At 38.0% G+C, this 13738-nt stretch overlaps 1 protein-coding gene across 1 annotated transcript in view; it reads right to left on the bottom strand.

Moving 5' to 3' along the window:
- Positions 1–8329: 8329 nt before the first annotated feature.
- Positions 8330–13738, bottom strand: part of disc1 (DISC1 scaffold protein) — a 73308-nt gene continuing 67899 nt past the window's right edge. Inside the window, exon 14 of the mRNA XM_055227291.1 lies at positions 8330–9582. Coding sequence (XP_055083266.1) covers positions 9405–9582 — 178 coding nt within the window. The 3' untranslated portion in view covers positions 8330–9404. The remainder of the gene's footprint in view (positions 9583–13738) is intronic.

Here is a 13738-nt window from a genome sequence, read left to right on the forward strand (position 1 = left end):
AAATGACTTTTCCTGAGCTGTGTCAAACAAAAGAAACTTACAGAAACACAGTGTGCGTGCGGTGCAGTAAATCCTTTTAGAAGAGATTTGTCACTGTCCCGCCGTTACGCTTTAATCTTATGACAGGTTTAGAAACTGAGGCTTTGCAGACGCCATTTTGGATCAGGCACAACCAAACATGTGTTACATCTGAGAGGGATTAAACGCATTGTTATTCAGGGAAGATTCTGGAGCACTGTACATACTTTAATGCATCAAAGCATATTTAAAGGTCTACTATGTCACTTTCAGCTTATCTCCATTGTTATTATAGTATTATTGCTTTGCCTGGATGTTTTATTGTGTGCCATTCAACATGTGTATCCTGCATTTATTCATTTTTTTGGTTGTTTTTGCTTAAATACACCTTCAAAATGATATAATTTCCTGTTAAGAGGGTCATCACTCCATAGATCTGACCTGACTGTTTAATACCATACTGTGTAGTACGCCAGGCAAAGAACATCCACAGGAAGACAAGCAGGTGGACAACCCTTGAAGCTAATGTAAGATTTGGTTTCACCATAAAGATTATATTTTTAAAGCAGACTTGTTATGTAAAATTGACTTTTCAGAGCTTGTAACCATGTTGTTTTTGGAGTGATTCGTGCATGTTTGAGCAATCTTTAATCACTTATTTTCAAGACACCATATTGCGCCATATCAATTCCAGTTTTCACCACCACTTACATACACCCACTGCTCTGAGTAGACATTTTGTAATATATTTTTAATGCTATTCATGCTATCCATTGAAGGGGCCCACAGCTAACATAAGGATCCACGGGTGTCATTGATTATACCTATAAAGCAGACGCACAATAGGTCTTCTTTAAGCTAACGTGACATTTGGGTTTACCATAAAATAATCATATATTTAAAATGTTATTATTCCACAAAAAAGGTGGAGTAAGTAATGTCTTGTATCGTATCAATCCATCAACTAAACCCCATGATAATCCCCATCATAATCCCCATTCTGATAAACTCATATTTAATTGCACAAAATCTAAAAGTTTAAAAGTTTTCGAAGTCAATATTTCAATATTTATGCCAAAAACACTTCTCTGTTAGTGGAGCCGTGTCCGCCCACAGATGTAACGTGTGTCTTGATATTACATCAGGCATCCACCACATTTCATGCAAATATAAAGAGAAAAAAAATACTCGCCAACTTTTCCAAGCTGTTGTTCTGATGTACACATACCTCCCAGAATTCACCCAAGCAACAGGGAACGTCTATATGCACCGAAGTTCTATTTTTCACAATTTATTTAGATTTTTATGTATACGAAGGTGAAAGAAATTTAGGACGATTGTCATAGCATTTAATGATAAAAAAAATCTTAGTGAGCTGAGTGATAGTCCTAAAAAAAAGGAGACAAAGACAAATTTAAATCTATCTAACTAAACGGGTGAATTGCCATAGCACTGTAAACATGCTCATCATAACAACCAATCAGGCCTTTTATTCCAGGTTTGCATTTTACTAAATATTTTTCAGTTAGATGCAGACAGTGTGCAGTGGTCACACAAGTACTGCCTTCACAGTATATTCCACGGAAGACAATTTTAACTGAGCAATTTACAAAAATCTAAATAAACTAAAAATAAGGTCAGCATTTGTAGATCTTCAGACAATAATAAACAGTCTGGCTTTCATATTTCTAAATGCTTAGTGCTGAGATCAAGTAACCTAAAATGAGTCCATGCTCCAACCCAATTTAAATTTTTCAAAATTTACATATAAAAGTCTCTGCTGGTTAACCTTTTCTGGTTTGTTTTCATTTCTGTGGTCTCAAACAAAGCCTCCGCCGTCTAATTAACGAGTATCAGATTGAGCAAACAGCACAAATGTAAATATCTTTATTAGAAAATGTTGGTGCGTTATTTTTACCTCCAGCTCTGACTGCTCGCTCCTTTCATAATTATTCCAATTTGAGTTTGAATGATTAAATATGCAAATTAATTTTATTTCTGATTGCCGCACATTAAGTAGAGCTCTTTCTCTGTAGTTTTTCACACAGGTCTTCTAAAAGGGTTGATGAAAAACACGGTTGTTTAATTAAAAATGAAAATGGAAGCCAGAGCATTTAGTCCAAAAGGTGCACTGTGTAACATTTCTGGTGGAGGGGGGGTCTGTAACCTGTTTGTCTCCATGGAGATGTATAGCATTACCTGCTTTTCAGAGTATGGAATTAAACTCATCATGCAAGTATTCAATTACAGGTGCTTTTATTGCTCAAAAATACCTTAAATACATGTATGTACTCTAGGTGTGAGCGAGTTGCCTTTCCACAGATCTGACTTGTAACCATAGATTGTATAAAGAAGTAGACTAAGTGAGTGAGACATTACCCATCGTGTTTGGCTCCAGTCAAATGAAGCTCATCACGGTCAGCGGTTATAGGGGCGAATTTGTTCTGTCCTATAACCCATCATATTTGGAACTACAACCGTGAGTATCATAGCAACCCAAGAGCCAATCCGGAGCGATGTTGTTGAAGGTAACACCGTCTTCCTGCCTGCACCGCTGGTTTAACGGGGTTTAGCGTTTAGCACCACTGTCAATCAAACCTGTTGCTAGAGGGAGCGACCTTGGTGAAAAGAGGCAGCTCATTTGTCTCTTTTTAATGTTCATATCTTGAGTTATGGACACAATAGTGAAATAAAAACACCAAGATCAGAGGGGTGACAGTTTTCTAATGTAAAGTGAATTGGAGTCGATGGAGCTGGAGGTGCGCCCATGATCTAGGACACATGTGTCAAACTCAAGGTCCAGAGGCCAAATGCTGCCCGCCACGTCATTTTATGTGGCCGCGATAAGGAAAATTAAAACGTATGACTGTCTTAAAATCTAAGTTTATCAGTTTATACACAGGCCCATTTTGCTGATATGGCCCTCGGTGAAATTGAGTTTGACAGCCCTGATCTAGGAGGTTAGCTATGTTCATTTATATATACAGTCTATGCATTTAACTCACCTGTTTTTCTCCATAAGGTAAGTACAATACTGTGGAATATTTCAGTCAAAGTAAAACAACTCCTGGAGACAAGCAGGTTTGTATTCTGAGAAGCTGCTGTACCACCGCCACTGCTCATAATTATCTGTTACTTATATCTGACATCAAACTAATGCCATGAAATACTGCAGTGTATTTTTGCTCTGATGTCGTATTGACCGTATAGAAAGACTTTGGCTGATTAAAAGTATTCCTCTTGATGACTTAAGGTTGCATTTAAATGACATTTAATGAAAAAGGTTAAGAGTATATCAAGTCAAACTAATTGGTCATTTTCAACAGAACAGGTCAGACTTGTGCTCTATTTTCATAGTTTTAGACCAGATGAAAGGCTCAGGCTGAGATCAAAAACTCTTTGAAGACACGCGCGTAGTATGTGAGATAAAATGGTCGGACGTGGAGAGGTTCTGTACTTAATGCTTCGTAGCTGTCAAATGATCAATAGAAATACTAGACACATGCGGTTAGAGTGGTCCTTCATCAAAGTTATGAGGATAAGTGAAACAAAGGGCTTCAATGGGCAGGAATTGCAATATCTGAAACTACCACTCTTCTGTGAAATATAATGGACTATATCCGGGTCTGAAAAGTCCGGGGATCCAGACTGGTTCTCTCTGTACTCTTTACAGAATATCTTCTTCTTTATCTCAGGCCAAAATCATATAGAGGCATCCAGTCAGGTTTGTTTATTTCAAATGAGAAACAAAGGAGCTCATTGACCATTAAAATAAAACTCTTATCTCACCTCACATTAACACTTTTTTGGCTTTGCTCACTGCTATAGGAACATGCTTGTCCCTGTTTGGCTAAACCACCTGTCAGTCATGCCCATCTGAGCTTGCGTAGATAAAACCAATGTCCAGACAACTCTTCTTTGTAAAGTATTGTAAAAGTGCATATTGGTTGGCCAGGCAAGGACTGAAACCATGACTTAAACAGTTCTACAGAAGTACTAACACACACATAAGAGGCTCTTCAAACAGCACCTGACCAATTTCATTCTCAGCACACCTGCATATCCATGAAGTGCTCCCTAACTTCTCTTTAACACAACAGGCTAAAAAGTGAATTCAGTGTATTCTGAATTAAAGTGAAAGAACTGCACGCAGCCTTGTGTACCACCTGAGGTCTGTAGCTCTAAGCCAGAAACACGGGCTAGTAGCTACATCCATATTGACTTAAAGGGTCTATATTACGCAAAATTGACTATTGTGAGCTTTAAGCCGTGTTATAATGTTGTTACCTCCTCAAAAACATACCTTTAGTTGTGGTTTGTTTCATTCATATATGTTTGAATAACCCTTTATTATTAGTTTGTCTATATATCTGTAGTAACGTCTGACAGAAGAGACCAAAAAGACAGAACTCAGGAAAGGTTTAATAGTGTTTATTTAATGCAAAAATGACAGTAGATCAATCGGTGAGTTGGGAGCGGGGTGTTTGCCATGGTCCAAAGACAGAGCGGACAGTACCTGTAGAGAAGAGCAGGGTCGAAGGCGGGAGAGATGAGTGGGATCTGGTGAGGAGCAAAAGTATCCAGTTTAGCAGAGTCAAAAAGCGGAAAAAAACCCATGAACTGAGCCAAGCAAGGAGTACCACAGAGATACATGGACGATCTTGTGCCGAGTGTCAGGTCCTGGCTCCTCTTATCCTCCCCAGGTGCAGCTGATTGCGGATTAACTCCAGGTGTGCACGGGAGGAGCCGAGATCTCCGCCCTAGCTCCAGGCTCAGACACAAAAGGGAGGGGAAAAAGACCAAAAAAAGGAAAGACAGACAGGGATCGTGACAATATCCAAAGCTCAAAATGATATGGCCCCTTTAAGTCCTATATCACATGACTAAAATCCTAAACTGTAAACCTACACCCAATTCACTGACCTCATCTAACTCTAAAAACACAGGTGTGCTTTCAGGGAGCAGTCCTCTCTCAGCGGGAGGAGCGGTCACAGCCAGAAGAAGAGACCAATTTACATTCATTAGTGCAGAGGAGCGGAGAGGAGCTTAAGTCCCGTATAAACGCGAGGATCACAGGCTTGTATCTGTCGGGACGCCCAGTGTAACAAACAAATCAGACGTGAAACAACTGCAGAGACAACATTCAAATGACATAGTGATGTTTAGACACTTTTATGGGAAGTAATTTGTCAGAACAGTGAAAAAATATAAGCTGGTATAATGGTAACTTTATCACAGCTCGACAGCATTTTGGCATCTGGAAATGTAGATCCATGCCAGTTCAATTAGCAGCAAACTGAATTGTCAATAAATGTTTACGAGAGATTACAACGCTATTATAATTAGGAATGAATTAATATACAAAAGTGACAAGCCTGGTTTTAAATGTTAATTGTTTTAATGCAATTATTATGTTTTCAAATGCCCCTATTAATTAAACAGAGGTTACCATCTTTTGTATTTTAGCATTTGGTAATACTGTTGAGCAAAAATAAATAAATAAAATGACTCATGGTAAATGGTCACATTTTTCTATAGCGCTTTTCCACCTTCAAGGCACTCAAAGCGCTTTATAACAAGGAACCACTCACCCATTCACACACACATTCATACACCAGTGTACGCAGACACTGAGGGCGAGGTGGGTTAAGTGTCTTGCCCAAGGACACAACGACAGCATTCATCTGTGTGAGCTAGAGTCGCACCGCCAACCTATGGATCAGTGGACAAACACTCTACCAACTGAGCTACTGTCACCCCATCTCATAGCAGAAGAAGAAAAAGAAGTAAAAACCTGTCAACTTTTATTTTTCACCTTAAGAAAAAAAGAAAGGCTTTTATTCAGTTGACAGATTTGAATTTTTCTTCTGCTTTGGATCACACCTGGACAACTGAGGGATTACATAAACAAATAAAATGACTATTTATGTGACTGTTTCTCTATAAATATTTGTTTTATTTAACGGGATAGATATTACGCTATTTTATCATCTATGTTACTCAAACATGTGTGAATGAAACAAAACACAACTTCAGGTATGTTTTTGAGCATTATAACATGGTTTAAAGCTCACAAGAATCAATTTTTGCGTAATATATGACCTTTGAAATCTAAATTAATTTCTTTGGCTCAACATAAGATCATGTAAAAATATGACAGAATACGTTTACCTAAATAGGGTAGATCAACATTATTGTATTGTGAGACTGAGCGAGCAATACAATAGCTAATCATTGTCATCATCAATGCTCCTCAGTGATGAAGATTGAGACAAACAGGAAAAATCATTGTTACAAATAATCAATATATGAAAGTGTCAGGATTTGGGTTTTTTGTGTGTCTACTGTTAAGATCCCAGTCTGTCCCTGTGTTTCTGTGCTGTCTTTCCCCCTCCCTTCTGTGTCTTGCCTGGAGCTTGGGCGGAGACTCTGGCACCACCCACTACACACCTGCAGCCAATCTACAATCAAGCCTCCACCTCATCCTTCATGTCTTCCTCCAGTTTTCACATCAGCGTACCCTCCGTGATCTTGTTTCTTGGACCCACCGTGCACCTCAGCCTCTGACCCAGCTTCCTACTACCAGCTCCTCCAACCAGCATTTACATCCACCTGTTTGCAATAAACTCTGTCAAACCTGTACCCTGAGTCTGTATCTTTGATCCCTCAGACTTTATGACAGGAAGGCAATGAGCTGTTTTTGGAAGTCTCAAGACAGCATGCATAGACGATAGAGTCAGGAAGGGCATCTGGCATAAAAAAAAATAAAAAAAAGATCTAATCAATATTCAGATACTTGCACAATATAGGGGCTAAGGGGATACTGGAATCTGCCAAAGAGACAAAAAACTGACCAGAAAAAGTTTTAAAAATTACACCCAGTTTCATGATTTTCAACAGATTTTGTCCATTTATCTGTGTAAAAAGACTCCAAAACATCTGCCTTTGATTGTGGTCACCCTCTGTGTCTGGCTGACTCACAAATGTAATTACAAACCAGTGTTTTGTATTTGTCACTCACAGATATGGAGGCTCATGTTGTCTGTGTAGTGTCCTGTTGCAGTACAAAGTGGAAAAGTCATGTAGTTTTTAACTGCTTCCCGCTGACATGCCTCTGAGGAGCACTGCTTTAGCCCAGAACAACAAAACTACAATATCTCTACTATTACGCCATGTGGAAAAGTGTCCTCCCATTAACCAGAACATGACTGCTCAGTACTGATAACAATACTGCAGCTTGTACCGCCTTAAGAGAGAATTCACATTATCTCTGTTTTTGCCATAGTTGTCCCACTGTTGTGTACGAGAAACTAACAGAAGTACAAGGAGCTGGTTACACTGAAATGGTGTAATTGAAAGTACTTCAAATCTGTATAGGAGTAGTAGTGATAGAAGTATTTATAGTAGTAGTAGTAGTAGTAGTGGCAGTAGTAGTAGCAGTAGTAGTACTAATAGTAGCCGAGTAGCAGTAGTAGTAGTAGTGGCAGTAGTAGTAATAGCAGTAGTAGTAGCAGAAGTAGTAGTAGCAGCAGTAGTTGTAGTAGTAATAGTAGTAGTAGCAGTAGTATTGGTAGCATTAGAAGTAATAGTAGTAGTAGCAGCAGTAGTAGTAATAGTAGTAGTAACAGTAGTATTAGTAGCATTAGTAGTAATATTAGTAGTAGTAGGAATAGTAGTAGCAGTAGCAGTAGTAGTAGTACTACTACCATAAAGTAGTAGTAGTATTAGTAGTGGCAGTAGTAGTAATAGTAGTAGCAGTAGCAGTAGTAGTAATAGTAGTAGTAACAATATAAAAGAGAAGATTATTACTACTATTACTACTCCTTCAGTACTAAAAGTACTTCTACCTCTATAACTTGCACTAAAAACAGTGTAATTACCATACAATGCTGCTTATCCTTGTAGTATTATTTTACTTATTTACTATTTGTGGTACAATGACTACAATAACTGCACTATTATCTATTAGCTCTACTGTGTGTCAAATCAGACCGGTATTGTATTAACAGAGTGCACGGAGTAATCAGACCAGACAGAGTGAAAAGAAGAAATAAAAACACAGGATATTGTCTTGAGTCCAATGATAATTTATCTTCCTTCAATTTCCTTCAAGAAAACCAAAAATACATAAGGCATAAAAGTTTTACAAATATTGCCACTCAGAAAGGATTAAAGTGTTTTCAAGTTAGCTCACATTCATTAGCACCACAGTCAGTCGGAATAAGGAGCTGGTTTCACAACAAACAGATAAATCTATTTTGTATTATCAAAATCTCCTTACGGAAGTTCAAAATTAAAGTTTAATTTACAGTTTGGTTTTAAAATTGTACGAAAAAATGTGTGAGACTAGACATTTTGTTAAGGTGTATTGTTAAGAAACCAGCCCATCAGACAACAAAAAACAACAAAAACAACAGTGGAAGATTTACTTTAAGATGCAATATGTAACTTTTCTTTTTGTCTCCATGGCGATATTACTTTGCCTGAAATGTGTGGCTTCTCTTTTTTACATGTATTATTTATATTGCTAAAAATACACCGCCTTTCTTACCGCAGATCTTACCTGTAACTGGGCGTGGTGGTGGTGTCATCTGCTTGTGACCGTTTAAATAAGTGTAAAGCTGTACTATGGAACATTCCAGGCTAAGCAAAAACATCTCAAGTTACATAGTGCATCTTTAAAATGAAGCATAATGTCGACATCGATTGGTCGAAAGCAAAAATGTAATAAAAAAACACAGATATTTAGTGCTCTGGAAAATTATACTTCAGATTGGTCTTTAGCTTGTGCTTCAGGGTTTAAGACTTTTAAACATAAATAACAAAATCATAATAATCACAACCAAACAAACGTACAAATAGTTAGAAAAGTGAAAGATAATACTTACACGTGTAGGCAATAGTGAAGCTACACAATGGCTGTAAGTTAGAAATGTGTATTTGTTAAATTTCTAACCTGACAGATAGGTATTTGCAGGTGCTTAAGGTTTAAAGTTTTAACATAAATAAAGGGGGAATGCTAATATTAAATTTCATGCAATGACAACGCTCGCAAAACATTGGTCAACCATTTACAAAAGTGAAAAATAATTATAATATAGAAACTGCAGTAATACAAGGCACACAAGGTAAGTGGTTTTGCTCCGAGGATGTTTACAATTTGCATTTCTGTATTTAATAAGGGATTAACTGTTGATCTCTCCCTAAGGCTCACATTTACGCTTCAAAGTTCTTATCTCTTGTGTATTAAAAATGCTTTCTTTGTATTGATTGAAATAGTTGAACTTATTGACATTTCCTGGCTGTGTTGTGGGAGTTGTCTGGTACGTGGAGAGCAGATGTGGGTGCAGTTAATAAATCCCAGAACGAAAATGCAGTAGCCCGGTTCAAATGTCCCAACTGTCGCTAAAGTACTGGTCCTCCTCCTCCTCCAGCCCATTTTCCATAAGGTCATCGTCCTCCAACTTATTTATTTCGTCATCTTCCTCCTCTTCGTCTTTTTGGAGCTGAGCGAGCATCGATTGTAAAGTGGCTTTCACATTTTGGACCTCCTTCTCCAGCGACTGTACGGTCAGAGTTAAGGAAATCAACAAGTGAATTTATGTGTAAACAACAGACGAGCCTGTCAGACAAAATTACAGGCGAAAACTAAAATTTGACGTCACTCAAAGAGATTACAGGGATCATTTAAACATAAGTAATATAAAGTAATATATATTTATCTATCTACTTTACTTAAGTACATTTTACAGTGGATAGTTTTTACTTGGATACATTTGAGAGCAGTATCGGTACTTTATATTCACTACATTTTTGAACTGGACTGAAAAGTTAGAAGTACTTTTCATATGGTTTGAGAGGTTATTTTGTCCATGTTCGTGGTAACATCCTGAATAAAGTTTTGGAGTTCAATCTTCGTCTTTGAGCAAACGAACGTAAATACACAAAATTCATTAGAAAATTAAGATTCGTATTGTTACTGTTGACCAAAATAGTTTTCAAGATCACATTTAACACTTTAACAAATTAAAAACACTTGTGTGAAATCGTTTTTTTACTCCTAAAGTACATTTTTAAAGGTAGATAGGTACTTAAATAGAATTTTCATGTGATACTTTCACTTAAGTAACAACATTTCATCCACCACTGCTTTTCTATAGGACGTTTCCTATGTACAACTTAAAGCTGAGGTACCTGATTTCCACACTGCGAAAACAATCTTTACATAGCTCTTAGCCCATTACTAGTAAATAAAAGTTGCCTTGGTTTGGTCCTGGTTCAAGCCGGTTTATTCCTGATGCAGGTTTGGTCCTGTTCTAGTCCTGAGTTTAGTCCCGTATAAACTCAACTTTGCTCGTTGATTATTGATTGGGCAATGGGCGAGTGACAAGTTCAGGCAAGAAGAACATTTTAGTTTATCTGTGTTTGCACCAATTGGAAACCAAACGATACATTGATTTTGTAAAGTGCCCGTTCCACTCTTATAGTCTGATGAGACCTTTAAAAATGCACATAAATATAAGGTGACTGAAATGGAGCTAATGATTACGCTGCCTGCAGACAAAAATCAGGGTGGATTTTGACACTTTTGGCCGGGCGCGGTTAATGGTAATGACACGGGACAGCCCAAAATCATGATGAATTTATCAGCCTCCAATTTGAACCCCTCCAACAGATTACCAGCATGCATCATCACGTTATAGACAATTTAACCCCGTGCGATTGAGTATGCATGATTTCATTTCATCTCTGGCTTGTTGAGGAGGCAAACGGAGAGCTTTAATAATTCATAAGGTATTGGTGAAATGGGAGAGAGGGCGTCATAGGAGGAGGGATTGTTTAACCTGGTCCTGAAATGAAATGAAAGGCGCGAGTGTCCGGTTTAAGTGATGAATCACAGCGACAGCACAGAGGAGGCATATGGGGCGAGGGACTCATTTTACTTTGTGAACGGACACAGATTGTCCTCATCTATAATTAACTGCCCGCTAAAGAGCTGCTCATGAATACTGCACCACATCAGACGGTTTTAAGACAAGAACGTCCAAATATGAAGATGAAGTTATGGCTAAAATCTGACAGAAACTATAATATCATGCATCTATATCCTGTATCTCTTTTCACAATTCTGTTTCATATATTATTTCACATACACTCACTACATCCACTCAATTTTATTAATACAATAACAACTTAGTAGGCCTTTACAAAACAAATTATCATAGATTCAATGTAAGAATCATCTTGTGTTACAGCATTTTAGCTGGGAGGAAAGCATAAACAAACTTTTGTACCTTGTGTTTGACATTTACTTGTTGATTATGCATCAAGGTTAAACACTGCAGTATATAGTTTGTAGACTGGTAAAACTGTAACAGGAGTGATTTTTCATCTTTGCATATACTAGAGTCTGAGTTTGTGTCACCACTTCTCACCTAATCCCATACACCCCATACAAGCAGGTGCATGGGCAGGTGTTCACAATTAGCTCACATTTCACAATGCATCTGGTTTTATCCCATGCAACTGATATGTTTATACTAAATAAATAAGTAAAAAATAATTTGGTTAAAAGACCTGAATAGCCTGTTTTTGTTTGTTATTATAGCAACAACTCTGTGTCCCTCCACATAAAAACCAGAACAATGATATCTCTGTCTGCCTCGTCAGCCTTCAGAGGAGTGGCTTCAAAAAGCAGAGATGATTGACAGGCGAGGATATGAGAGCAGAGTGGTGCAGAGAAGCACGCAATCTGTGTCCATCTATGAAGCCAGGCCGCATCAGAGCCTGTGGACAGAGAGGTGGCTGCATCCAGAGCCTGTGGACATGAACACTGGACTGGCCTATGCCAACACAATGGGAACCCAGCCTCTAACACATGTGAAAGGACGCACTACATACACTGAAGGACATATGAGGCAAAGGAGAAAACAAGTGAACACATGATTGTTTGTGTGCGTTCTCTCACTGTATGATAATGAGGTATTACATTACAACCATCTTGTGCTATAGCTCCCAGTACTACAATACAATGCACAGTGAAATCTGCCTGTACCAGAACGGGCATAAACAGAGCAGCAGTTAGTCACATACTATAAATTATATCTTTGCTGCCTTTTTAGTTAGGCTGCATTAGTATCTTAGCAAGTAACTTCATTCTCTGTTGTTGTTTTTGTACTCTGATGTATGCAACACTGAAATTTCCTCATTGGGGGACAAGTAAACATTCTCTTATCTTAATCTGAAGGGCCCACTCTAATATCAACCTAAGAGCATGTGCTAAAATGAATTATGTTGTTATTACGTTCAGCTGGCTTTGGTCATAATGTTATGGCTGATCAGTGTATACATCTTTCCATATAGACACTGTACCCAGAAATCGAAACCTGAAAAACAAGGTTAAGTGGGCGATTTTTCCTCATTGTAATGTTGAAACATGGCCACCTCTGTCTTGTCTTGGTTCTGTGCAGAGGGAAGAAATGGAGTGGTAGAAAAACACACCAATCTATTTCCAATCAGGTTTCTAATTAGCTCTGAAAATGATGTATTGTGACTGGTAATCAGCCCGGGCCCTTCCTTTGAGTCATTATCATGGATATTGTAATTTCACATGGAGCTGAATGAGAGCAGGAGCGGTGGGCAGGTCGGGACAGGGATGGACATTAAGATAGGACCAGAAAGACTCATTATAGTGACATTTCTCTATCTACTGCAGCAGTGTGTATTGGCTTTAGACCAGGAGGGAATGGAAGCTCTGTATTGTTATGTTAAAACAGTACAAGCAATTTCTGCTCCCGGCAACCCAGTAATAGTTGCCTGTATGTTACCCATAGGCTTTACAGTTTGCTCAGTTAGTTTTCATGTTTCATATGAAAAAAAAAATAAAAAAATAATCTACATTACATCTATTTATTAATTTATTTAAGTGTACTATTTATTTATTTTTGGTGGCGGGTCCACCATCTGTTACACAGTATGGTCTTAAACCAGCCAGCCTGCAGTAAGAATACATGTATATTTTTATCCAATTAAAACATTTTAATTAAGTAAAAGCATTATAGCTCTATGAGAGAAGCAGGCGGTGTACCCTCCATCAGAAAAGTTACATATTGCAGCTTTAAATGTGCATTTTTGCAGGCTGTATTCTCAAATTTATCAAAACTCAAAATAATATTTAAAAGGAATGTGAATTACTTGTATAAAAACACTCAACTAATATGTCAACAAAATGAACCCAGCATTTCAACCATCCAACATTCAAGTTAAATTCCTATAGGAGAGACTTTTTGCTGTGATGGCTGTTATAAATTCTCAATTCAAATGTAGCGTTCCTTTCCTTAAGTCATCACAGGAGCAGACTCATTACAGTGACATCTCCCTGGGCCATGTCTTTGGCTGACTGAAAGAACAGCTGATAAACCCCTCTCCTCTAATCACCTCCGCTGAACTTCAAATTTCAAATCAGGACATCCACTCTGTACCAACTCCCTCAGATCTCAGTTTATCTGTGGTATTCTCCTCTTTTCAAAGCGCTGCTAAAGTCAGATAAGGTAGGTTTTTCCTTAAAAGGTAGTGAGTGGGAACTTCTATAGTAAGCTCATAGGAATGTGGATGTGTACTTTAGTGAGCTGGCTGAAAGAAGGTCCCATAGATAAACAGGCACACAGTATGCAGGTGGTAAGTTATAGCATGTTTAATAGCGTGTTTAAAGAAGACCTTT

This window comes from Periophthalmus magnuspinnatus, chromosome 15, assembly GCF_009829125.3.
Source record: "Periophthalmus magnuspinnatus isolate fPerMag1 chromosome 15, fPerMag1.2.pri, whole genome shotgun sequence".
Taxonomy (NCBI): Eukaryota; Metazoa; Chordata; class Actinopteri; order Gobiiformes; family Gobiidae; genus Periophthalmus; species Periophthalmus magnuspinnatus.